This window comes from Micromys minutus (genome assembly GCF_963924665.1).
Source record: "Micromys minutus genome assembly, chromosome: 3".
Classification (NCBI taxonomy): Eukaryota; Metazoa; Chordata; class Mammalia; order Rodentia; family Muridae; genus Micromys; species Micromys minutus.
Window position 1 is genome coordinate 84,669,727 of NC_137972.1, and position 27,923 is coordinate 84,697,649.

General features: G+C 40.1%; 1 protein-coding gene across 1 annotated transcript; it reads right to left on the reverse strand.

The window, feature by feature from the left end:
* Positions 1 to 1,038: 1,038 nt before the first annotated feature.
* SULT6B1 (sulfotransferase family 6B member 1) lies at positions 1,039 to 27,711 on the reverse strand (the record flags this gene model as incomplete). Its single annotated transcript, XM_080914236.1, has 7 exons — positions 1,039 to 1,169; positions 9,481 to 9,637; positions 11,292 to 11,386; positions 13,071 to 13,197; positions 15,820 to 15,909; positions 26,249 to 26,361; positions 27,513 to 27,711. 7 exons carry the CDS (start codon positions 27,709 to 27,711, stop codon positions 1,039 to 1,041), a joined length of 912 nt encoding a protein of 303 aa, XP_080770362.1.
* Between the last annotated feature and the right edge of the window lie 212 nt (positions 27,712 to 27,923).

The following is a 27,923-nucleotide window of genomic DNA, read 5'->3' on the forward strand; positions in this document are numbered from 1 at the left end:
CTGGGTGAACCAGTTACACATTCATCTACTTCTAATATTCACAACTCCCAATATTCTTGAACCCCACCCCCCCAGATGGTGTGAGTGTTTTGTTTTGAGATTGCTGTGTAGTATAGGCTGGCCTCAAATTTGTCATGTAGCTAAAAATGACCGTGAACTTCCAGTTTTCCTGTCTTCACCTCCAAGATCTGTACCACAATGCCTGGTCACTGTAGTGCTGGGGAGGGAACCATGGGGAGAAAACACTACCAACTGAGCAGGCCAGCAGGTGTCTTCCTGTTGCTTTGTTTGATGGTTACAGTCAAGGTCTAATTAAAGCCCTAACTGGTCTAGAACTTTTAAAACTAGGCTGACTTCACACTTGTGGTGAGCCTCCTTCCTCCTCCTGAGTGGTAGGATGATTAAGAAGCAACAGACAGGATAATCTTTCTAGAATATTCTCTACAGTCTTCTGTTAGTTACACATGGCTATTTATGACCCTGAAAAAGAAAAATCTGTATGGTACAAAAAAAAAAAAAAAAAAAAAAAAAAAAAAAAAAAAAAACCAAAAAAACATACATATTAGCTTTGACTCAGAAATTGTATTAGTATAATGTCTCCTAAGAGAAGCAGCTCCAGAGGCCCACATGGCATACCCAGAGTAGACGAAGATGAATTTATCTTCAGTCAACTTGCAGTTTGTTAACCTCATATATTTCACCCACCAGGAAGTCTGAGATAAGAAGTTTCCTAGTGAGAAAAGCTTAAGAAGATGTATATCCAGCATTTGGAAGCCCATTCTGTCTGTGTTCAACCCCAGAATGTAACGTTGACAGCAACGTTCCAATTCTTCAAAAGGACAAACTTTAATCAGCTATCAATACCATTCCTACATCTACACAATTCATAACTATGTATAATCATGATTGTGTAGTTATACATGATTGTGTAATAATTCATGATTATTGTCATACGACTGATTGCATTATTATCTGGTTATATAAATCCAGTTATTATTAGGGAAGGGAGGATATGTAGGCCAGTCAACTTGACCAGAATCAAGCCAGGCAATAGGATTCATATTTCAGCTTGTCTCCGAGAGGAGTGCCTGCCAAACACTCTTTGAATCTTTCATCCATTTCCTGGTTCTGTGTTTCATTGAACAAACTTTTCCAATCACCAACTTCACCTACAACACAGAAAGCACAAAAGACTCAAATATATGTTAGGCTATTTCTTAATTTTATCCTCTATTCAACCCAAATTCACCCCCTTTTTTAATGCAGTGTTTTTCTTTGAAAGGATAAAAACAGCAACAGCATAGTTGAGGTATCTTGAATAAAAATGGTCGCCATAAGCTCACATATTCGAATGCTTGGAGAGTGGCATCATTTGAAAAGATTAGAAGGTATGGCCTTGTTGAAGTTGGGTGTGGCCTTATTGGAGGAAATATGTCACAGGATATCTGCTCTGAAGTTTCAGAAGCCCAAGGCAAACCACTGACTCACACACACAGTCTCTTCCTGCTGCCTTCAGATCTGGATGTAGAATTCTCAGCTACTAAGTCTGCCTCTGTGCTGCCATGCTTTCTGACATCCTAATAATGGACTAACCCTCTGAAACTACAAGCAAGCCCCAAGTAAATGTTTTATTTTATAAGAGTTGCCACAAGGCAGGCAATGACAGCACATGCCTTTAATTCCAGCTCTTGAGAAATAGAGGCAGGTGGATCTCTGTGAGTTCAAGGCCAATGGGTACAGAGTAAGGACAGCCATTGTCACACAGAGAAATCCTGTCTCAGGAAACAGGAGAGACAGTGGCCATGGTCTTGGTCCTGGTGTCTCTGCACAGCAATAAAACACTGACTAAGACAGTTGTCTTAAAATAAAACAAAACAAAACAAAAATAAATAAAACATTGTAGGCATAATGGTTTTGTGCACTGTATAAAGATTATCCTTGTATTATTCAAATGCTGACTTCTTTGCCCCACATCTGATTGCCCTCAAACAGCCATTGTAGTGCATATTTTAAGCATCTCCCTTTTCAGGTTTGTAAACATTGCTTCCCATTTATTTTCTGACTTGTCAATAAAAGCAGATTGGCTAATGGTTGGGGGAAGAGAGACTAGAACTGGGCTTCCACCAGCCAGGGGAAGGAAACAGAAAGGTGTGAAGAGAGTGATCTAGGAATCCTGAGAGACATCATGGAAAAACACCTGAAGCCCAGAGAGCCAGACCAATATTAAAACGGAAGTATCTTGGGGCTTTTGGCTGGAAGGTATCCAGATTAGCCCAGAGGATTAGAATAGATTATTAATTTCCCAGTTACTGTGCCAAAAACATAATTAATCTTAGAGTCTCTGTCTCGTTTATTTGGAAACTAGCTGGGGTAGAGATAACACTGCCCATTGGGGCTTCTTCACTGGTGGTGTAGCAGATGGCATGCTTACCTTACAAATCTGGGTGAAGAAGAGTCCACCTCAGTGGTCAACCCACCCACATTCTTTCCCAACATCTGGGGTCTAAAATTTTATAATTTCAGAATATCATTTTCCTTACGAAAGTTTCTCAACTACCCAAATACAGTTTTAAAGCTAACATTTTACTTCGTGTTTTAAATACTTTGGCCAGTTGTCCAGAGGCCGAGGCAAGAAGATCATGCTTTTAAATCACTGGGGGCCACATAGCAAGTTCTAGGTCACCCTGAGCTACATGGTGAAACTCTATCTCAACAGAGGTTTAAAACATATTTTTCTGACACATAATACAAGCCAGGATACCTGAGTTTGATATCAAACTGGGACCCCTGAATAGAAGGAGTAGATTGACTTCTATAAGTGGCCATCTGACCTTCACATGCACACCATGGCATGCACATGTGAGCCCACATACATACATACATACATACATACATACAGACAGACATACATGCATGCATACACAAATGTACATACACACAAACATACATACACATAGAAGATAAATAAATGCATTGTAAAAAGTTATTTCTCTCTTTTGGAATACTTGGATTTTATAGTTGAAATTGCAAACTCTCTGGCAGAGCCAGAAGTGTGTGCTGATGACGTGGGCTTAATGAGAAAATAGTTATGATACATTAAGGAAATGAAACAGGGCCTTCCAGTTTCCACCTGCATCCGGAGCTGTCCCTGTGCTATAGCTTTCTATATCCAGACATTGCTGGGAGAGAGCTGGTCCCCCAGTAGTGCTGACACAAAGGCTTACAGAAGGGTCAAACCACTGTCAGATCAGCTAACACCAGAGATAAGCAGATGGTGAGAGATAAGTCCAAGAACCTAAGCAACAGAAACCAAGGCTATGTGGCATCATCAAAAAATACTTCCCCCTTCACAGCAAGTCCTGGATACCCCAACACATCAGAAAAGCAAGATTCTGATTTAAAATCACAGCTCATGATGATATTAGAGGACTTTAAGAAGGTCATAAGTAACTCCCCTAAAGAAATACAGGACAACACAGGTAAACAGGTAAAAGACCTTAAAGAATCACAGGAAAACACAAGCAAACAGGCAAAAGAATTGAACAAAATGATCCAGGATCTAAAAATGGAAATAGAAACAATAAAGAATTCTCAAAGGGAAGCAAACCTGGAGATAGAAAACCTAGGAAAGAGATCAAGAGTCATAGACACAAGTATCACCAACAGAATATAAGAGATGGAAGAGACAATCTCGGGGCAGAAGATACTATAGAAAACATTGACAAAACAGTCTAAGAAAATGCAAAATGAAAAAGCTCCTAACCCAAAACATTAAGGAAATCTAGGACACAATAAGAAGATCAAACCACAGGATAATAGATATAGAAGAGAGGGAAGATTCTCACCTTAAAGGGCCAGTTTATATCTTCAACAAAATTATAGAAGAAAATGTCCCTAACCTAACAAGAGAGAAGCCCTTAAACATACAAGAAGCCTACAGAGCGCCAAATAGAATGGACCATAAAAGAAATTCCTCCCGTCACATAATAGTCAAAACAGTAAATGTACAAAACAAAGAAAGAATATTAAAAGCAGGAAGAGAAAAGGGTCAAATAATAAATATACTAATATACAAAGGCAGACAAATCAGAATCACACCAATTTTCTCAACAGAGACATAGACCAATAGACTAGATACGTAAGGAGGACCCAACATTTTGCTGCATACAGGAAACATACCTCAGTGACAAACACAGACACTACCTCAGAGGAAAGGCTGGAAAACAATTTTCTAATCAAATGTTCCCAAGAAACAACCTGGAGTAGCCATTCTAATATTGAATAAAATCAACTTTTAGCCAAAAGTTATCAAAAAAAATAAGGAAGGACACTTTATACTTGTCAAAGGAAAAATCCATCAAGATGAGTACTCAATTTGGAATATTTATGCTTCAAATGCAGGGGCACCTATATTCGTAAAAGAAACCTTACTAAAGCACAAAGCACACATGCATGTCACACAATAATCATGGGAAACTTCACCACCCTACTCTCATCAATGGACAGATCATGGAAGCAGAAATTGAACAGACACAGTAAAACTAACAGAAATTATGAGCCACAGGAATTTAACAGATAACTATAGAACATTTCATCTTAAAACAAAAGAATATACCTTATTCTCAGAACTTCATGGTACTTTCTTCAAAACTGACCATATAATGGGTCACAAAACAGGACTCAACAGATACAAGAAGATTGAAATAATCCCATGCATTCTATCAGATCACCATAGACTAAGGCTTGTCTTCAATAACAACAAAAAAAATAGGAAGGCCAAATACACATAGAAGCTGAAAAATGCTCTACTCAATGATAACTTGGTCAAGGAAGAAATTTTGGAATTTAATGAAAATGAAGGCACAACATACCCAAACTTATGAGGCACAATGAAAGCAGTTCTAAAAGAAAAACTCATAGCTCTGAGTGCCTCCAAAAAGAAACTGGAGAGAGCATACACTAACACCTTGAAAGAACACCTAAAAGCTCTAAAACAAAAAGAGGCAGATACATCCAAGAGGAGTAGATAGCAGGAAATAATCAAAATCAGAGCCAAAATCAACCAAGTAGAAATAAAAAAGAATCAACAAAACCAGAAGCTGGTTCTTGGAGAAAATCAACAAAATAGATAAACCCTTAGCCAGACTAACTAGAGGGCGCAGAGACAGTATCCAAATTATCAAAATCAGATATGAAAAAGGGAGACATAACAACAGAAACTGGAGAATTTTAAAAAGCATCAGATCCTACTACAAAAGCCTATACTCAAAAAAAAAAAAAAAAAAAAACTGAAAAATTTGGTTGAAATGGACAATTTTCTAGACAGAGACCATGTAACAAAGTTAAAGCAGAATCAGATAAACCATCTAAACAGTCCCATAACCCCTAAAAAAGTAGAAGCAGTCATCAAAAGCATCTCAAAAAAAAAAAAAAAAAAAAAAAAAAAAAAAAAAAAAAAAGCCCAGGACCAGATGGGTTTAGTACAGAATTCAATCAGATCTTCATAGAAGACCTAATATCAATACTCTCCAAAATATTCCACAAAATAAAAACAGAAGAAACACTACCCAATTTCTTCTATGAAGCCACAATTACACTTATACCTAAACCACACAAAGATCTAACAAAGAAAGAAAGCTTCAGAGCAATTTCCTTGATGAATATTGATTCAAATATACTCAATAAAATTCTCACAAACTGAATCCAAGAACACATCAAAATGATCACCCACCATGTCAAATAGGCTTCATCCCAGGGATGCAGAAATGGTTCAATATACGGAAATCCATCAACATAATCCACTATATAAACAATCTCAAAAAAACCCCACATGATCATTTCATTAAATGCTGAGAAAGCATCTGACAAAATTCAACACCCCATTATGTTTAAAAATTTGCAAAAATGAAGACTTTAAGGCCTGTACCTAAACATAGTAGAAGCAATATGCAGCAAACTAGTAGCCAACATCAGACTAAATGGAGAGAAAGTTGAAGCAATCCCACTAAAATCAGGGACTAGACAAAGATGTCCACTCTCCCCCTACCTATTCAATATAGTACTTGAAGCCCTAGTCAGAGCAATTAGACAACAAAGGGACATCAAAGGGATACAAATTGGAAAGAAAGAAGTCAAAATATCACTATGTGCAGATGATGTGATAAGATACTTACATGACCCCAAAAATTCCACCAGAGAACTACTAGAGCTGATAAACAACTTCAGCAAAGTGGATGGATATAAAATTAACTCAAATCAATAGCCTTCTTCTACTCAAAACATAAACAGGATGAGAAAGAAATTAGAGAAATAAAACCCCTTACAATAGTCAAAAATAACATAAAATACCTTGGTTTGACTCTAACCAAGCAAGTGAAAGATCTGTATCATAAAAACTTCAAGTCTATGAAGAAAGAAATTGAAGAAGACCACAGAAAACAGAAAGATCTCTCATTCTCATGGATTGGCAGCATTAATATAGTAAAAATGGCCATCTTGCCAAAAGTAATCTACAGATTTAATGCAATCCCCATCAAAATTCCAACTCAATTCTTCATAGAATTATAAAGAGCAATTTGCAATTTTTTTGGAATAACAAAAAACTCAGAATATAGAAAACTATTCTCAACAATAAAAAAACTTCTGTGGGAATCACAGTCCTTAACCTCAAGCTGTATTACAGAGCAATGGTCATAAAAACTGCATAGTATTGGTACAGTGACAGTCAGGTAGATCAGTGAAATAGAATTGAAGATCCAGAAATGAACCCACACAAATATGGTCATTTAATCTTTGACAAAGGAGCTAAAACCATCCAATGGAAAAAAGGCTGCATCTTCAACAAATGGTACTGATCCAACTGGCAGTCAGCATATAGAAGAATGCAAATTGATCCATACTTATCTCCCTGTGCAAAGCTCAAATCCAAATGAATCAAGAATCTTCACATAAAGCCACATATATTCCAACTAATAGAAGAGAAAATCAGTCTGGAGATTCCTCAGAAAATTGGACATAGTACGACCTGAGGACCCAGCTATACCACTCTTGGGCATATACCCAAAAGATGCTCCAATATATAATAAGGACACATGCTCCACAATGTTCATAGCAGCCTTATTTATAATAGCCAGAAGCTGGAAAGAACCCAGATGTCCTTAAACAGAAGAATGGATACAAGAATGTGGTACATTTACACAATGGAATGCTACTCAGCTATTAAAAATAACGGGTTCCTTAAAATTCTTAGGCAAATGGATGAATCTAGAATATTTCATCCTGATTGCGGTAACCCAATCACAAAAATACACCCATCGTATGCACTCACTGATAAGTAGATATTAGCCCAAAAGCTCGGAATACCCAAGACACAATTCACAGATCACATGAAGCTCAAGAAGAAGGGCAACCAAAGTGCAGATGCTTCAGTCTTCTTAAAAGGGGGAACAAAAATATTCTCAGGAGAAAATATGGAGACAAAGCTTGACACAGAAACTGAAAGAAAGACCATCCAGAGACTGCCTCACCTGGGGATCCAGCCCATATTCAGCCAGCCAACCCAAACAATATTGCTGATGCCCAGAAATGCATGTTGACAAGAGCCTGATATAGCTGTCCTCTGAGAGGCTCTGCCAGAACATAACAAATACAGAGGCAGATGCTCGCAGCCAGCCATAGAACTGAGAATGTTGTCCTTAACGGAGGAGTTAAAGTATTGAAGGAGTTGAAAGGGTTTGCAACCTCACAACAATACTAACTAATGAGAGCTTCCAGAGATCAAACCACTATCCAAAGAGTACACTTGGATGGACCTATGGCTCCAGCTGCACATGTAGCAGAGGATGGCCTTTGGGATCAATGGGAAGAGATGTTGTTGGTCCTGCCAAGGCTTGATGCTGCAGTGTAAGGTAATGTCAGGGTGAGGAGCCAGGAGGGGGTGGGTGGGTGAACACCCTCATAGAAGCAGGAGGAGGGGTGATGGGCTAGGGGATATGGAGGGGAATCTGGGAAAGGGGATAACATTCAAAATATAAATAAAATATATCCAATAAAAAAATCTGTAAAGGGGGGGAAAAAAGGAAGTGAAACAGGACACAAAGCCGTCCCCAAATGTCATCAACTATACCCATTAACAACAACAACAACAACAACAACAACAACAACAACAACAAAAAAGCTGGGAGAAAACACAGCAAAAAGTAAAACCTGGCTTAGTGGGAAGAAGTTTACATTTTTAATGTCACTTGTAAAATATTTGTATTTTATTTTTATGCCCTTCCATATTTTCCTGCCCTCTGGACTTTCTACAGGGCACCCCAGGTTTACTTCATTTATTATAGGAGATTTCTTTTCTGAACAACACTTGATGAAAAGTATATAGGGAGGTTCTATTTCCCTCTCCTAAAGCTAATAAAATCGGGCCTAAGAATCAGAGGTATAGAGAAATCCAGAGGCAGCCAGGTTCCTGTTCATTCAATCTTGTTATTTCAAATGGCTCATTTGAAAAAGTAACCCAGGAAAGTAGACCCAGCTCACATCCTGAAATGTGACATTGTAAACGCCAGACCCTGGGGCTTCAGCTTTCTCCTACATTGCAAAATTAAGTCTTTTGCGTCCTTTTGTTATAAAATGTAACCCCAACACAACATTCCAGTATGTAACCAGTCTCCATGTTAGCTGTGGTCAGCCTTACTGTTCCATGTGCTAATAGGATGGCTCGGTAGACACATGTGCTTGCCCCCAAACTTCGACAACTGAGTTCTAGGCCCGGGTTACATATAGTGGAAAGACTGAACTGAGTTCCATAAATTGTTCTCTGACCTCCTCATGCACGCACACACACACACACACACACACACACACACACACTGCAATAAAAATATTAAATATTGTTATATTTTCATCAAATATGCAATAAAATGAAAGTGGAAAGTCCTAACTTATAGAATTATAAACTTGGGTTAGAACTTAAGAATACTTTAATGAAATTAAGTAAGTCATCTGCCAAGTATCTAATGACCTATTCAATGGCCATTTTATTCTTTTTCTATATTAACAAAACTCTGATTTAAGTGAGTTACAATTCATCTAGCTCAAAAAATAAAGCTACATTTCCAGCTACTGCTACAGGAAGAGAGATGGTGAATGAATACAAACCTCCACTGAACAGGGCTTGGTGGAAGGCTCTAGAAGGGGGCTGGTTGGCTAATGCACATTTTCCTTCCCTTGCCCTTTCCTTTCTCCTACCCAGAATCAGAATGCTGGAGTTCAAGCTGCCATTTTGACACCATCTCTTAGTCCAGTAAAGCGCAGGGGAAAGCTGCCAGGCACAGCTCCAGGCTCCCTGGGTCCTGACTTCTTTCTTATCAAGGGAGAAAAAGACTAAAATCTTGTTTTGCTTCAAGCAAAGTAATTTAACTTGCCTGTTAAGTGCAAAGTCACTCCCAAGCTGAGAACACCCCAAAATGAAAGTGAGGTTACCTTTGCGGAAGAGGAAGGGTCCAATGGCGCCATGTGTCTCCTGAGAATTCGCTCGCATTGCCTGGAAGGTGCTCTTGGCTGAGACGGTTTCTATTTGTTTTTCAGTTAAAGAGAAACCGAGGAATTCAGAGATCTGTTTTATCCCAACAACCAAATTCTGGAATAAAAAAAAATTGAAAGATAAACGTCTCTCAGGGAAATTTGCCGAGGCCAATCAGCAGCAGTCACTTATTTAGCTAGTTTTTGAGAAAGCCTGTTATGTACCACAGGCTGTGTGAACTCCGGATCCTTTCACCCCAGCCTTCCTCTCAGGCATGGATGAGGAGGTAGGTCTCTCTCTCTTCCTGCACTCTCCTTGCTCCGGTCCATCCTCAAACACCAGCCAGAATCCTCCTCACTTCTCTGCTCAGCTGCCTTCCGTTTCCTCTGGGTGAAAGCCAGTCACGTTCAGGGGCCTGCTCTGCTGTTCCTCACTTTGTCACACAGCCGTGTGATACACACTTGGCCCCACTCACTCCACCTGCCTCCTCTGTGCATGCTAATCACTCCCAGAGCACTGCTACCCAGTGAGTGTGTGTGCACCTATGTGTGTGTGTCTGTGTCTGTATGTGTGTCTGTCTCTGTGTGTGTCTGTCTGTGTTTCTCTGTGTGTATGTGTGTGTGTTTGTGTGTATGGTGCATGTTTGTCTGTGTATGTGGAGAGTATGTGTCTGTGTGTATGGTGTATGTGTGTGTATGTGTATCTATGTGTATGTATATTTGTGTATATATGTGTGTCTGTGTGTTTTGTGTGTGTGTCTGTGTGTGTCTGTCTTTGTGTATGTCTCTATGTGTATGTGTGTTTGTGTCTCTGTGTCTGTGTGTGGTGTTTTTGTGAGTGTGTGTCTGTGTGTGCAATGTGTGTGCATATCTATGCATATTTGTGTGTGCCTGTGTAGTGTGTGTGTATCTATGTGTGTGCTGTGTATGTATCTATGTGTGTGTCTGTGGAGTGTATGTGTGTCTGTGTATGGAGTGTATGTGTGTGTGTGTCTGTGGAGTGTATGTGTGTGTGTGTGTGTGTGTGTGTGTGTGTGTGTGTGTGTGTGTGTGTGTGTCTACACTCCAGCTGCTTTCCTCAGCTTGGAATGTTCTCCCTCAGCTTCTTACTTGGCTCACACTCTCGCTCCATTCAGTTCTTTAATCAGTCATAGCTTCTTCATAGCAACTCCTCAACCATTATGCTCTTGATCCAGAATTCCGACTTTCCACTCTTCAGTTTTCCTTCACCAGCTGTGCTGTTAGTTTTTTCTCATATTCTACATACACGTCAATCTCCTTTGTGTTCATTACCATTCAGCCTTCCCACCTTTATTCTAGAAGCTTCTCCAGGGCAGTGTACCTTGTTTAGATCCTTCACTGATGTAGAACTTTGGCCTAAAACTGTGAGGAGTCATCTCTGACTCTGACTGTTACACAAATAAACAATCTTTTAAAGAAAAAGTACTCACTTGAAAAATCAATTCACAACCAAACACACGTTCAGTTAGATCAGCTGAGACCTATGTATTGTTTCTTCCATCACTAACTGGGGCTGTCCATCACAACGGGAAAGAAACCTGTTATTAGTAAGTTGCAAACATTATTTTATTTGCTAAGTAAACAAACTAAAATCTTATGTATAGTGGACCTTTTCTAGTTTTGTGTTATATCGCTAGAACTTTTTTTTAAAGATGAACACACTGTTAGTTCACACAATCAGACATTCTGAGTGTGTGCTCTGTGTTGAAGTCTCTAATATTGCCTTTGAATATCAATCACCATAATCTCACCTCTTTCAGATCTTCATATAATATGAACTTAACATTTTCATCATCAATATGTTGGTTCCAATTGATTGCAAAATCAAAATAACTTCCCCAAGAAACTAAAAAGTACAGGAGAAAAAAAACCATCAGACACTGTACATAACTGAAGAAAACAGAAACCATACCTGTGGGGAAAGGATCAAGGGAGATTGTGGCTGTTACAGGTCTGTCTCCAGGGGGTGGAATACCCCGTCTCACTGTCCATTCCCATCCATGTCTTACTTCCTTGGACATTTTGCATTAATGATATAACCAAGCACGTTGTGAGGATGATCAGATCAGAGCAATAAGATGCCTCAGAGAGAACAAGGCAACTCAGAAAGAACTCATGGGCCCGAGTCTCCTTTCTGTTGTTGTGATAAAATACTCTAACCCAAGCAACTGGAGCAGGAAAAAAGAAGTTTCAGTTTACAATTCAAGATTACAGTCATGCTTGTGAAGTCATCACGGTAGGAGCTTGGTCAGCCCGTCACGGTGTTCATCTGCCTCTAGACTTTGGATTTCAGAATTTTGCAAGGAAGAAATCCTATCCAAGTTATTACTGTCACATCTTATTGCTAATCAACTGAACAGAAAATAAATGAATGCAGACAGTGGAGAAGATTTTTTTTTTATGTTTCCCACAAATCACAAAAATCATCACTGAATGTTCCGTTGTATATGTTTGGAGCAGTGCTATGGGTTTGCCCTGTCTGACTCCATGAAGTGTTTCTAGGCACTAGAAGCATGCTTAATGGTGCTACACAGGCAAATCCTTGTGAGTTTTCCTAGGAAACAATCCAATAATTATCTTTTTCAGGGAGCTGGTACTATTTGTAGTGTCCGTGTATGAGGAATGCTGTGGAATTGGCTATATCAAACACCTTTTAAAATGGCCTTTGCAAATTGTGGTATGTAGCTACAACATGGAATATTAAACAGAGATGCTGACATCCATGACATCAGTGATCCTTTGAGGCATCATGTGGACTCACATAAGGCAGAAAACAAAATACTTGTCTCATCTACATGTTGGGTCTATTTTAAAAAAGATTTATTAATTATGCAGAGTTCTGCCTACATGTACACTTGCACACCAGAAGAGGGCATCAGAGTCCATTACAGATGGTTGTGAGCCACCATGTAGTTGCTGGGAATTGAACTCAGGATCTTTGGAAGAGCAGCCAGTGTTCTTAACCTCTGAGCCATCTCTCCAGCCTCCATGTTAGAGAAAGGACTGGAGGAGTTGAAGGAGTTTGCAGCCCCATAGGAAGAACAACAATATCAAACAATCAGACCTCCAGAGTCCCCAGGGACTAACCCACCAACCAAAGAGCACACAAGGAAGGGGCCCATGGCTCCAGCTGCATATGTAGCAGAGGATGGCCTTGTCTGGCATCAATGGGAGAGGAGGCCCTTGGTCCTGTGAAGGTTTGATGTCCCAGCATATGGGAATGCTAGGGCCGTGACGTGGGAGTTGGGGGTGGGTGGGGAAGCTCCCTCACAGAAGCAGGAAGGAGAGGGTTGGGATAGGGTCTCAGCATTAGGAAGGTTGAGAACCACTGATCTAGAGTATCTTTGAAATCAGAGATGCACTGCAAGTAGTGAAATCGGAGATGCTTGAAGCTGCTGCTGCAGCTGCTGCTAGACCTCATTTAAATGCAACCTCTCTGTTCTAAGATCTTCATAAATCTTACTTCTTTATGTTTTCGTTATTTACGTGTTCGCCTGTGGAAGATGAAATTCTTTTATTAACAGTCATACCTTGTCCCTCTATGAATTGTCTGAAGAATTCATCCCAAGAGGCATAGCTTGGAATATCGGGGACATCATTATGGAAATGAAAAAAAGACACCGCTGTATCCTTAGGGTTTCGAAATATCACCAATATCTAGAGAGCAAAAACCAAGTTGATTTATGTAGCTTTGTACCGCACTGTGGAAATGGGAAAGGGTGAACTGTGTCGTAATTGTGCCGACACAGAGAGCAAGCAGGACCATGGTAAACCACAGATGGGGAAAAGGAAGAGAAAGGAATTGGAAGAGTGGTATGGAGAGGACCTTTGCTGATAACGAGTTTCCTAAAAGGCAAAAAAGAGCAATCTCCCTAGCAGAATCAAGAAGGATGGTATAAAAGGGAAAATCCCAAACAAAGCAAAAAAAAAAAAAAAAAAGCAAACTAATCCTTAAGGTCATGAACATGAGGTACAGAGGCGGCGTGTGTCTGGGAGTGCAGAAAGACCCTCATTCCCACATCAGCCCTCTCCAATCACCTCTGATGCCCTTCGGATGAAAAGCGTGTAAGAAGCACAGTAAAGAGTAAAGAGCAAACTGAATCCTGAGGGACCCAGGGATGGTGGGGAAGTGCATGACTGCTCCCTGTGCCTAGAGGACACCCTGGCATCCTGTCCCTGTGCCTAGAGGACACCCTGGCATCCTGATTCAAACCTAAATACACAACTGAGCATAGGGTTGAACACTCACTATACGGTAGACACAGAATAAGGCAGAAGACGACTTTCTGGAAAAGGGAAGACGACTCTTCCCCCAATCTCCGCCCCCGGGAGACTTCTTGACTAAATAAATTTGATGCTCATGTAAGGATCTGCTGAACCCAGCAGGGGGCAACACCAGTCTTCTGCTGAGCCACTGAGGAGGCGGCTCCTCAAATGCTTTTGGCCGCTTTCCAGAGCTTTTCTGTGAACATTGGAAGGCTATACGCTGAAAGCAATAGCAGCCGGTTCCTCAAATGCAAAGGGCGCGGACTGATTTCATGGAAACAACCTAGAGACCTGTAAGCTGGGGTGGAGAAGGGTCATAGCTAACAATACAGGGGGCCAGGAAGAGGAGCTCCTGGTTTTTATTTCATCAGATTGTAGTTCTATGCAAGGCATCATCTGACCCACCCTATGGTCTCTCCAATCAAAGGGGGAAGAAAATCATTGTTTTAGCATCTTTAAGAATTATCTACTAAAATGGCAAATATGGCTAATTCTAAGACTCGGGGACTTCCCCTTAAGGTGGTACCGAGCTTGGGAACATCTTTCTCTGTCTCTTCATTGAGAATCCTACCATACTCTTAGGTTTTTCTTCTCTTCTTGAAGGTTTTTCTTTCTAACAAAACATTTTGATTTTGTTTTTATTGTTGTTTAAGGCAGGACTTCACTGTGGCCTGGCCTGGAACCCGCTATGTCCACTGTACCTGCCCCTGTCTCCTGTGTGCTGGGATTAAAGGCATGTGCCGCCATATTAAAATACCTTCAATAAAATCCCCAACTTTGAACCGTACTGACCAATCCTAAAATACTTTACTGCATCAAAGTCACAGATCCTGGTTAGGTCTGAGTCTGGGTTCCTACAAGATGAGAGAAAAGCCTCAGGTTGTAAAGGAACCATAAGTCATTGACATTTACAGGAAAACAGGAGCAATTGTGGAAGCATGTTAAGCAATACAAGCCAGATTCATATAAATAGCACACTCTCACATATATTCAGAATCTACAACTGAGTGTGTGTGTGTGTGTGTGTAAATGTGTGTGAGTATGAGTAAGTGTGTGTGAGAGAATGTGTGTTACATGAGTGTGTATGTGTGAATGTGTGTGAGAGAGTGTGTGTGTTTGTATGTGTGTGAGAGTATGTGTGTGAGAGAGAGTGTATATGTGTTTATGTGTGTGTGAGTGTGTGTGAGAGAGAGAGAAAGGGAGAGAGAGAGAGAGAGAGAGAAAGAAACACAGATCATAAGAGTAGAAAGGTGACCATGAAAAGGAACAAGAGACCTCAAGGGAGGGGGAAAGAGAGAATCTGTATGATAGGAAGGCAGAAGGGGACCCACAAGAGTGGGGGTAGAAGGGTGGAAGGGGTGGAGGAAAAGGAGGCATGCCTTGTCACTCCTGGTATTAGATGTTTAAGCAAATGGTAAAAATAGTCAATACAACAAGAATTCTGTCTGGTGATGTAATATAATGGTGGCCATTTTATGTGAAGTTCCAAAATAATACAGTTGCAGATGTCACCAGAAAAAAAAAATGTTCCTTGAATTAGACCACAGTCTTCTGAAGCAGTGAGATTCTGAAGCCTATCAGTTGTAAAACCAATGAGAATAAACTACACATTTCCTCCTATGTGTGATAACTATACACGCTGAAATGCATATAACTTATATGAAACCATAACTAAACACCCAAAGGAAAAAATGACAAAAGAAATACCACATTCTGCATTCCACATATCCAAATTCTATGACTATTAGCAAATTCATCACATCAAAAGCCAATAACTATGGGGTTGAATATGTAGCTCAGTGGAAGAGCTCTTGCTGAGCATGTGGGAGTCTCTGGTTTTGACCTCTAGTGCAGCAAAAAAGCAAAGTCAAAATTCCAGAGAAATCAAAGGGTTGCCTGGATGTAGACATAAAAGTTTAACTTCACCACACCTATGACACACATACATACACACAAGCACAACACTCAAACAAAATACAAATAAACCTTTTCATACATTTCAAGTTCACTGACCTTGGCTTTGTTCTTGAAGATAGACTGAGGTAGCTTGTCATAGTGGAGGTGAGTTGTCAAAATCCTTGGCGATGGAAACAGTTTCATTCTCTACAAAATAAGCACAACAGGGTGAGTGTGTGTGTGTGTGTGTGTGTGTGTATAAGAGAGTGTGGTGTGAGAGTATGTCTAAGTGTGTAGGGAGTGGGTGTGTCTGTAAAAGTGTGTGTGTGTGAGTGTGTTTGAGAGTATGTTTGAGAAAATGTGTAAGTGAGAAAGTATGTCTGTGTGAGTGTGAATGTTTGTAAGGGTCTGTATGTATGTATTAAAATGTGTGTATAAGTATGTGTGTGCATAAGTGTTCAGTCACCTAGAAGCATGGTACCTAAGTGGTGGCTTTAAGAACTCTATAATTACTTTATCTTCTGCTGCCCTGCAATTTTTTTCATGGAGAATCATAAACAAATCATTCATCTCATTAATTATTTTTATTGGATTTTATCCTGCTTTCTGTCTTAAATTGTTGTCACTTACCCCTTCCCTTTTATAACAATAACATCAAATTCTCTTGGTTTAAGCAAGTTCAGAGCATGTATTTTACTGTCTCGTTTAGTCGTATCTCTTCTCTATCAAGGCCTTAATAGAAATATTTAAGTCTTCCATGGTTCCTAAAAATCCATGTAAAACAAATAGATCTACTTTTAAAACTTTTTTTAGTGTGTATGTGTGCACTCCCATGCAAGCACATGTATATATGTAAATGTGGAATATATATATTTCTATGTATGTACACTTGCACATACACTCTCTGAGGCCAGAGAAGACATTGGGTGACCTGCTGTGCCACTGCTCACACTGTTTCTTTGAGACAATCTCTGACTGAACATGGAGGTGTGTTGACACCCAGAAAGGCCCAGTAACTCCCCAGTCTCCATCCCCTACAGCAATGGAATTACAGGAACACTTGGCCTTTTCTGTGGGCACCAAGATCTAAACTCAGCCCTAGACTTGCAAAGTAAGAGCACTCACAATATCTCTTTAGCCCTAGATATATTTTTTTCCTTTTATGGTTTTTCAAGACAAGGTTTCCCTGTGTAGCTCTGGCTGTCTTGGAACTAGTTCTGTAGACCAGGTTGGATTCAAACTCAGAGACCCACCTGCCCCTGCTTTCGGAGTGCTGGGATTAAGGGAGTACCAAGTATTCAAATATCCTAACAAAATATGAAGGCCCAGGTTTTCTAACTATCTGAGGAATTATTTATGAAATGTTTTGTCCATTTAAGGAATCTAGAATAATTGATGGTTTTTCTGCTATCTATTTCTACTGAGAACTAAAGAGGAAAAAAGTTTTATGGGCACGTGTGGGTGTGGTGCTGTATGTTTATAACCAGCTCTAGGGAGGGTGAGGCAGGAGGAACACAAATTTGAAGTGGCCTGGGCTTTAAAGAGACCCAGTCTGAAGAGCAAACACACAAATGCTGTTGAGTGGTGAAGAGTTTTTAGCTTCAAACCAGCCCTTCATGCTTGCTCTTCAGAGGGCAAGGCTTCTGTTTGATCAGCTCTACATCTGAGGAGATCACTCAAAGCTACGTAAGCCGTGTTATAACTTTAGTGATAAAATAATAACTTGTAGTTAATTCTGTAAGAACTTATGACAATTTTTACTTAAGGAAGAGAAAAAAATTAAGACTTTGAAAATTTTAAAATAGATTTAGTTAACACAGAGAGTCCAAGTGGTGATTTGTGGTGATAATGGCTGAGTTACACTAAACCCTCTTTCTTGGTGTTTGAAATAAGTTATATCCAGTCATACCAATCTTTCCAGGCCGATAGTGGAACCTGTGTTTTAGAGATTAAGGTTAGGCTTTGAGGTTTTAGATGCTTTGTACGACATCAGATAGGTGGTCATTTTCAGATTAAGTGATAATTTACTGTTTCTCCTACACACAGTGACTCATGCAGAACAACAGAGTTACTGGCAGGATTAGAGGCACAGACAGAAAAGTATTGAAGAACTAGGAATACAACACTTTATTCAAACAAGTGAGTAACGTAGCCAAAGTGTAATCAAGAGGAAGACTGACTGTACACAGGGTTTCTTCAGACGAGCCTGTATGTGTCTTACAGAAAAGTTTTCTGTAAATTGAATCACTATTAACTTACGCTTACGTTCTCACTGATTTCTGTTTAAAACTAAACGGCACACTGCATTTTTTAAAAGGAGACACAACTAAATTCTAATTGAAATAGAAATTTGTATCTAATGTATTTGGGGAAAAAGCATTCCTGATAAACTTCAGATATGAAACTTCAAGAGGTTTGACAGAGTTTAAACATCTTTCTGGCAATTCTGGAGCTAGTGAGTGGCCACTTTATGATCTATATTACAAGCACATGGTTGCACTTTATTCTGCAGAAGGAACACACACACACACATACACACACACACACACACACACACACACACACACACACTGTTAATGGTTAGTTCTTAGTTATTCTTCAACCTAGATGTCATCCAAACAGAGGCTCAGGGAGAATGTTAAGTCTAGGTATCCTTGATATTTACCAGCTGGTTAGGGTTGGTCTGGTTCTGCTATGTATTCAAATGCTAAATACTGCATTCCAAGACCTGGTTACTCATCTGGCACAGCCAAGGTAGCTCACACTTAATTTTAAAGCTGCAGACAGCTTCCCTCAAGCCTTCCCCCAGACACCAGTGATGTGGCTTAGGGGCATACCAGACAAATGGTGGTCTTAAACCTCAGTCCAATTTGGGTCCATGATAGACAAGCCCAGAGCCTTGAAAGTCAGAGGACAAACCTTGTCTCCAACTAAAGGGGAAGAATTAGTCACCATAGACACATGTTGGTCCTAGGAGCCTACAGACATGAGAACCAATTTCCAAAGCTACAGTTGGACTTGAAAGCCTCAAATTTCTAAACTGGGCATAATATATAAATAAAAGGATAAAGTGTCTAAAGGAAGAAGAGATTGTGTATGTATGTATATATACTTATATGTATATTTTTTTATGCTAAAAACAATGTCACAGGACATTTGAATTATGTATAATCTTGCTATACTTACTATCATAAAGATAAGTATTAAAGTTTTATCTATCCTTTTTAAAGAGATCAAATTTAAAAGACAAACATTAAAAAGAGAGATTAAAAAATTAGAGGCTAGATTACAGGCCATAGAACAGAGATTAGAAGATCTGGAACCTACAACAACAACAGAAGAGATAGTTCCAGAAAAATCCACGTAAGGCTCAAGGAATTAGAATGGTGACCTATGGAGATCAAGAAATACTAAAATAAGAATCCAGAATCTACTTGTTGATAATCCCTTAAAACCATGTCAAACTATAAAATATGGTTTATTTTGTAGACTTTGGAGAATTCTTAATTTCAAAATGGATACAGGGAGCTATGTTACATTGGGGAAATATTAAATTTGTTTCAAGACGAAAAGAAAAGCTGTGTCTTCCATCCAAATTATTGGAAATAAGGTGTGATCAGGGAAGACTCCCTGAAGGTCTTATTTGTGGTGCCGTCGACCATGACAGGGGAAGCCTGATAAAGTTGAGCCAAAGCTTTAAAACCCCAGAGTTCCTGAAGGAATGGTAGGAGCTTCACCTGCTTCTGGCACCAGGCCCCCCTGTCATGTAGCTGCAGTTCCCCCATAGATTTGTGGCCAACAGTCATGTAAGGGCAATGCCCCCAAGCCTTTCTACTTGTAGATGAGGTATCCCTAACATTTCAGACCAAGACAACAGAGAAAGAGATGTGACCACAGTCAAGTAGGCTCAAAACAGAGTTCTCCATGCTAAAGAGGTACCTAGAGGCCCAGAGGGCGTTGCCAATAAGCTTCTCTTCCAAGACTTTCCTCCCTGTGCAAGGTATTTAATCTCAGGCCCACACTGAGAAGTAGTGTATCATTTTACAACATCCATTTTCTGCCATGACAATGAACTGTTTAAACCATGGACCGTCTCTTTACATCAAGATCCTTCATGGGGGGCCATGGGAAAGTCCTTCACCTATAGAGCCCGAGACTCCCTCCACCACCCACCTCACCCCCACCTCCGTTCTCTACTCTTCTGGGACTCCCAGTGGTGACTGGGTGTCCAAGAGCCTGAGAACCCCACGGCCCAGCCTCATCGCAGACCCAGGGACCCCTGCACCAGCTCCAGCTTTCTCACATCTCAGATGGTGCTTTCCCACCTCCAGAGTGGTGCATCGGCGCTTCCCTATGGCCAAGCACCCTCCGGCAGCAGCATGAGATAAATGTAGTCAAAGTCTTTACATTCTGCCCCCCCAACCCCCTCCGCAAGTGACTGTGCCCTGAAGCAGGGCAGACATGTGCCCACAACCCTACACTTGGCTACAGACAGAAGGATATTTGCAAGATCAATGAGACAGTTTTATGTGTGCTTATCCCTCTACATAGGAACAACTCTAGGACTGGCTGAGACTTAAATTCTATGTATAGCCAATAAATATTATTAGTTACAGAGTGCTCAGTATTCATCATGCCATCCTTTCCTATGACATAGACAGAGATTTATATTGCAGTTTTTATTAATATCCAAACCAACTTAAGAAAGACAGAGAGCAGGCGGTCATCTTCTGCTGAACTGTGCACCTTACACATTCCAAACATTGTTGGTACAGAACTATGCATTACTCGTGGAAGCTTTTTTGCTCACAGAAAATGACGACCAAGGAAGTAGCTCTGACAAGATCTACCCTGGAGGATGCTGGGATGCCTTATTCAGCCTCAGACTACCTGGATGCTATTTCCTCAGGAGATTTGCTTCTAGAATGGTTTCAGGGAGAACTGCTGATCCCAGATGACCTCAAATCATCCAGCTTTATAGACTGATCCAGTCAGGGCTTCCTTAAGCATGAACTTTCCCAACATACAAAGACTGGAAAACAAATGTCACAGCTAACATTCTTAACTTTTTTTAAAAAGGATTCCCAAAAGATGCCATTGTCCCTAAACAGCAGGAAGCAATATTTAGAAAACATGTTGCCCTGTTCCCAAAGAGTAGGGTAGACGATTTTTGGTTGTTCTATTGGGTGAAGGATGCTTGCCATTATAAAGTAGTTGGTTACAAGTTATTAAATGGTCTTCATCAGGAAAACAAATTATAAGAGATTAAGCTCAGGGATTTCTCTCTTTACTTCCTTATCATCTATCCTTGTTTCTTTGATAAAGGGAAGGGGGTTGATAAGAAAAGGGGGAATATAAAAGTATCATAAAGGAATAATAAGATAAAAGGGTAGATTATCAAATCTACTCTTCAACTTTGAGCTATTGCTGTTTTTAATAAGGTTATTTTTGTTTACATTGATATGAATGATTGTATGTTGATATAGGCCTAAGGTTTTCATTGGTATAAGTCTTTGTACGTGGATACAAAATTTAAGGTTAATTTTGTTACAACCTAAGATATTAATATTTCAACTCTTTTATAGATATTGTGCCTATGCAACTCAGTTAAAAATACAAGGTTTAGTCCCAGGCCCTTTAAAGATGCTATTACAATTTGTCTAGGATATTTAAAAAATGCAAGTAAATAGTCATACAGTCAAACTCAGGGTCATGTCAGATACTAGTCTGGATTATCACAAAAATGCATATCCTAGGTTGAACGGATAATAATAATTAGACAAGCAAAATTTGTTCTTTCAAATAGATGGTCTTCTAAAATCTCAGGGACTCAGAATATGCCATTCAAAGATATTTTTTATTATTATTAATGTAAGGTCTTTCAGACATTGAAACATATCAGCTTCTGGCAGCACCTCATTCCACTTCAAAGAAGATGATGAGTGTCAAAGAACCTCCAATTAGAAGCAAGCTAGCCACCAGGCAAAGAAAATGTCTTAACTTCATCTCCAGACAGTATGCTGTCTGAAATGGGCAAACTTAACTACAGGCAAAGTCTACTGTCAAGCTCTGCCAAGACAGGGTAAGCAAGTCATTATAATTACTACTTCACAAATATGTCTGTCATATATACTGTGCCAAAAGATGCTCCAGTACTACAGAGACATTTTAGAGGACTGTTCAGGCAGCCAACTATGTTTGTTATGTCTATAATTTTGGAAGCTGCTTGCCTGTACTTTCTGTATATTCAGGTAATATTTATTTCCTTCTCAAGTCTCTGTTGCGGTCAAAGACTAGATAGTCATGATCTCACATTCAAACTTAAATAGTAAAAGAATTAGAAAAATGTTTTAGAGTCTAAGAAGATGTTTTTATGATAGTAAATGCAAGTTTTGAAGGTTGGAGGACATGAAAGTTTAAGGTGCAAGAAGGTGTTTAAAGGTTAATAGATGAAGGTTAGAGGGTTTAAAAAGTTTTTATGAAGGTTGGAGGAGATTGTACACTGGTGTTTTAATGTTGGTAACTACATGCTATGAGCATTAAAGAATTTAAATGCTTGAGACATTAATGAAAAAAATTTAAATACAAAACTCTAATCTCACCAAGAATAGATAAAAAATACTTTCTCCTAAGTTGCCAAATATGAATAGACTAGACATTATGGATGTAATTATTACAGCATAGATTTCATTATTGTTTCGTAATTGTTCTTACTGTAATAGTTTATTATTGTAAGAAAAAGAACCTTTCTTATTCAGACAGAAAGGAGAAATATTGAGGTTTGTCTGGTACTGCAATGTATTCAAATGTCAAATTCCGTACCCCAAGACAAATGAATTCTCAGTTATACCAGCTTTTGTTGTGTAAACCTTGTTTCCCATGTTAATTGGTTCATAAAAGGCTAAAGCTTATGATTGGGCAGTAGAAAAAGGAAGGCAGGTTTTCAGTTAGCTGGCTGGGGGCTGCAGGTAGAGAGGGAGGAGAAAGAGGAAAGCAAGTGGATAGAGGAGGAAGTAGCCATGGAAGAAGGTAGACCATTAGCACGTGGTCAGGAGAAACAGCAAGTAACAGGGACATCTGTCTGGGATGTAAGTTAAAACAGCTCCAAACCTGCCCGATCTAGGCTTCTAGCTTGTAATAAAATACTGGGAAGTTGTATCTTTTATACAGGATAGCTAGACTATAATAAATAATTTTACACCAACTCTCCGCCTGCTACAGAGACAAGCAGCGATGCTATAAATCTCAGAGACGAGACTGATCATCAGGGGGCTGGGGGGGGGGGTCAAGAATAAACCTTGAAATGACTGGCATTTGTTTTCCCTCCCTGTACTATCAGTAAGCTACGTGGAAGGCAGAAATTTAAGATTCAGTTAATGGTTTTGGGCTGTTCTTGGGCAGCACAGATTCAGTTACACCAGGATACTATGCCTAATTCACTTTACTGATTTTTTTTTTTTCAGATTTTATTTTATGGGGTAGAGAGATGGTTCAGTGGTTTAGAGCACTTCTTGATCTTGCAGAGGAACAGGACTCAATTTCTAGCACACACATGGTGGATTATAGCCATCCATAACTTCAGTTCCAGGGGATCTGATGCCCTCTTCTGGTTTTTACAGGCATTAGGTATACACATATATGTGCATGCAAGAACACTTTTCAATAAAATTAATTAATTAAAAATAAAAATTGCATTTTACGTGCATGAGTATCTTGCTTGCATATATGTATGTGTAAAATGCATGTGTCTGGTGCCAACAGAAGGTGTCAGATTCCCTGGAAAGGTTGTGAACTACCATGTGGGTTCTGGGAACCAAAGTTATGTCCCCTTCAAAAGCAGCAAGTGCCTCTGTGCCATTTCTCCAGACCCATTTCAGTGAATATTTTAAAGTAGAGTTAGATTCTTTAAAAAGCACACTGACTGCAACAGTCATTTAGATCTTTTCTCTACAGCTAAACTTTTCCTTAGCAGAAAGAGCAACTTTCCTTTCATAATTGGCACAAAGACCAAATAGGGAAGGTTCTAGAAAGAGCCGGAGCAACACTTGGCTTTACATTCACATTTAGTAGCTGAAGAAACTGAAAGCCCCAACTGAAGTGTTAATCCCACCACAAATCAGAGCCAAATTTGCAGCAAGTTTTAGCCAAATATTGGCCAGTTCGATGGATTCTGGCCAGGCCCATGCCTGTGATCCCAGAGAATGGTAACAAGTCACATTGTGCAGAGGCTTATAAAGCAAACCCAGAAGGCTATGCACTTCCCATCAGGTTCAATGGGGCAAGAATACAGCCTGCCTGTTTCCTGCCTCCCGCCCACGCCCAATCAGAGGCAAGCATACATCCTGATGAATTTATTGTCTATGTACTTCCTGTCTGCATGTGGTCAAACACATCCGGAACACTTGGGTCAAACAACCCTGTCTAGGGAAGCAAAAATCTGTGGCTTGTCATACATAAACAATAGATCATCTCCAGAATCTCAGGAAGTATCTGTCCTGGGGCAAGTGGCTTACAGTCATTTTTGGTTTATGGATCTCTTAAGCACAGTAATTAAAACTTAAAACCTAACTTTGGATCTCATATGAGGAACAGAAATATCACATCTTCTAGGAGAGGAAGAGAAGCCCCAAGGATACTTGAGTATCCTTCAGAGGCAAATCCTCAAGTCCAAAATCTAGACTGGTAACTGGGTGTAGTGGAACATGCCTGTAAGCCCAACTTAGGAGGTAGAGGCAAGGGGGTAGTAGCATAAGCTTATTCTTGGCTACAATGAGGATTTTAGACTAGTTAGGGCTACATGAAACACTGATTTAAAAAAAATCTTGACACAGAATAAAAGTTTTGCCCAGTATCACAGGGAATACCCTATTATAAATGGTTTCTACTGTATGCTTCTATTTGAGATAATCTGTTTGAATGAAACTATGCGTGGCTGGAGAGATGGCTCAGTGGTTAAGAGCACTGACTGCTCTTCCAGATGTCCTGATTTCGAGTCCCAGCAACCAGATAGTGGCTCACAAGCATCTGTAAAGGGATCCGATGCCCTCTTCTGGTGTGTCTGAAGAGAGTGACAGTGTACTCACATAAAATAAATAAATAAGCAAATCTTAAAAAAGAAATTAAAATATATTTTCCTAGAGAAACAATCTCGTGTGTAATGTGAAGCGTAGAAGCCAACAGTCCAAATCCTATTTCAAACATAACAACATTGGCAAATAAAGTAAAAAAGATCCTGACCCAGGATGTAATAGGTTTTTAAAATAAAGGTTAGAAAGCTGGGCACATGTTAGTCTCACGTCTAAGGCAATACCAAACATCTTCATTAGGAGCAAGGTTATGTGACAGCTGGTCGGCCTTTCTCTAGGTGTCCCATCTCTTCCCTTAGCAAAAGTTCACGTCTATTCTTCTGGACCTAAACCCTGAGCCCCTTCTGTCTGAGCCTCCATTGGACGCCCTTCAGCATGAACAACCCTCCCCGAGTTTGAGCCATAATGGCTACTGAGTTCTCTTTTGCCTCTCAAGGTGCCTGGGTGGCCGCCTGCACTGAGATTTGGTGCTTGCCTCCCACTCAGCCTCAAGTTCTCAAACAGCTGCCATTGGAACTTCATTTTTCTGCTACTTTCCCCAATACATGGAAATGGGCTCCTGCTTGCCTCTGAAACCTTGAAGTTTGTATTTGTAGAGTGTTATCACTTCCCAGAAGCTGTTCCCAAAAGTCCTCATACCCTGGGTTTCTTATGTCTGCTGTGGGGAGGCTTAGTGGTGAATACCTCTAGAAGTTTTACTGAAATTATTTCCCCCTTGGTCCAGCCTTTCTTCCTTTCTGTATTCTGATGTATCTAGAGGCTAGGAGAAGGTGGTTCATCTTCTTCCTGCTGTTTCTAAGCACAAGGTCCCAAAGCAGAGCCTCCCTGTTATTCCTCACTCCTGGGCAGTAAGCAGAGCTTCCTGAATGCTGTGTCCCAGACCTGATGGGAAAGAAGGGAATGCTAACAGGCTGAGGTACTTCCAACGCTCACCCGCTCTCCTGGGCCTTGTCTGTCCTCACTACCTCTCTTTGATAATTCTCATGGGTCATGTACACAGCTGCCATTAGGGTAAGGGAACTGAAAATACCTCTGCCTAGCATCCTACCCATTCCTGTAACTTCTGGCTTTAGTTCACATCTTGGGTGTTCTTAGATTACTTGCCCACCAAGTTTTTTTTTTTTTTTTTTTTTTTTTTTGTTTTGTTTTTTAATTGCTACTAGTAGTAAGAATAGCTGTATATTACATTCTTTCGGAGCTTAAGTCAGAAAACTCAGATTCCATTTTTGGCCTTACCATTTATCATCCTCTTCATCTCAGGCCAGGTTGGAGGTTTCATCTTTTGTCAGTTGGTGATGAGGTGGGAGTGAGAATACTGAAAGAGGCCTGAGGATGTGGTGAGCTAGCAATAAGTCGTGACCAGTGATCAGTGTTAGAATTCTATTAATACTTCCTGCACTCAGAATGGAAGAAATATTCCTGTGATCATGTGTGTACATCGAAAGATTATGTGTACTGACCTGATATTTTTCTGCGTCACCACATTCAAGAACTGGAAATTCTGGACACACATATTTCTTTTTAGAAACAGCAAATGTTAATTCACTGACAATATGGAGAATCCAGTTTGAACCTGGAAAGAAAAACAAACAGAAAAGAAAAACTCATCAAGGAGTCTTAATAACAGACATTTCACCTTAGCATATAAAGATGAGGGAAATTTAAATTTTCAGCTCTTTCATGATGTCCACATTCATTTTAGAGGTTGAAAGAACCTGAGAGCTGGGAAGAAACAATTTTGGAGAAAAGAGCACTTGTGTGTATTAACATGGAGTTTAGTGTACATATAAGTTTATAATTGTCCATCTTCCTTTTTCCTTTCCCATTCCCTCCTATCCTTCCTTTCTTTGTGGGGGCACGGTCTCGCAGTGTACCCCACATTGGCTTCTAACTCGTGAGTCCTCTGTCTCAGCCTCAGGAGTACTGAGATCACAGATGTTTGATACCACATCAGCCTCAGATGTCTCTTTGACATGATTCATGTTGAATGTAAAATATGTTTCTTGAAGAAGAATATTATGCTAGAGAAAAGCTGGGCTCCTATACTGTATCTTCTCCTAAATTAAGCTACAGGAGTACATCATCTTGATTTTATAAAAGTCCAGCATTAAATAACAGAAAGGTGTTGAATGAAATGGGCTTTCAAAAGTGACAGTTGAAAGAATCAGTAGCAGATGCTGCCAGAAGGTAAAATAGCTCACACCTGTAACCCGATCACGCTAGAGGCTGAAGTTCGCGAAGATTGTAAGTTCTAGGCCAACCTGGACCTCAATTCAAACAAACTAAGACTCAGACAGAAAAGGCAGATAATGTGCAGCAGAATAAGTTAGTCTCCATCTTTATCCTCCACTGATGACGGACCTTCTCAAACTGATGTGAGAAACCAGGGAACCGATGTCAGATACTGAAGAAATCACACCACGTGGAAACTATGATATAAATAACAAAAAACGGCCTCCTTCCATTGTCTGTTTAAAATAGTCACGTTTTGTTATTCCAACACAGCCACGCCACCCACCACCCATTCCATCATCCGCCATGATCTCTGTACCCCAACCTCTTCCTCCAGGATGATATATATCAAGCTGTCTCAGTTGTTAACTTTATAACACATGCCTTCTCCTGTCCTGGTCCCCTCCGTGCTGAGTTCCACGTGGAGATGGAAGAAGCCTCCTCCCTCCCACCTTCACCCTCTCCCACCACCTTACAAAATGCACTCTTTACCACACTTGGGGTAGGATGCTAGAAGGACATCATCACTTCTGGCTTCAAAGGCATCCAAAGCTCGGAAAGTTTCCCAGGTGCACATGGTAACTGGGTAAGGGATCCCCTGGTAGGTGAGAAATAACCGGGAAAGCGTTGTCTCTTTCGATTTTTCTAGAGCATCATCAATGTACTCGATAAACTTGGACTTATCAGCCATGCTGTCTCCCTGCTAATGAGTCCACTCTGTGTCACCCAGGTGGAGCGACTATTTGTAAGTCTTTCCCAGTCACATGGAAAACAATCACCCAATTCTCATCCTGTTTGAATAGCCTCTGGACAAAAGGTGAGCCACAGGTGCGGACGGGCCCAGGCTCTGGCACTGTTACCCTAGAGGTTTATCATATTACAGTTAGACATCCCACCCCAGGA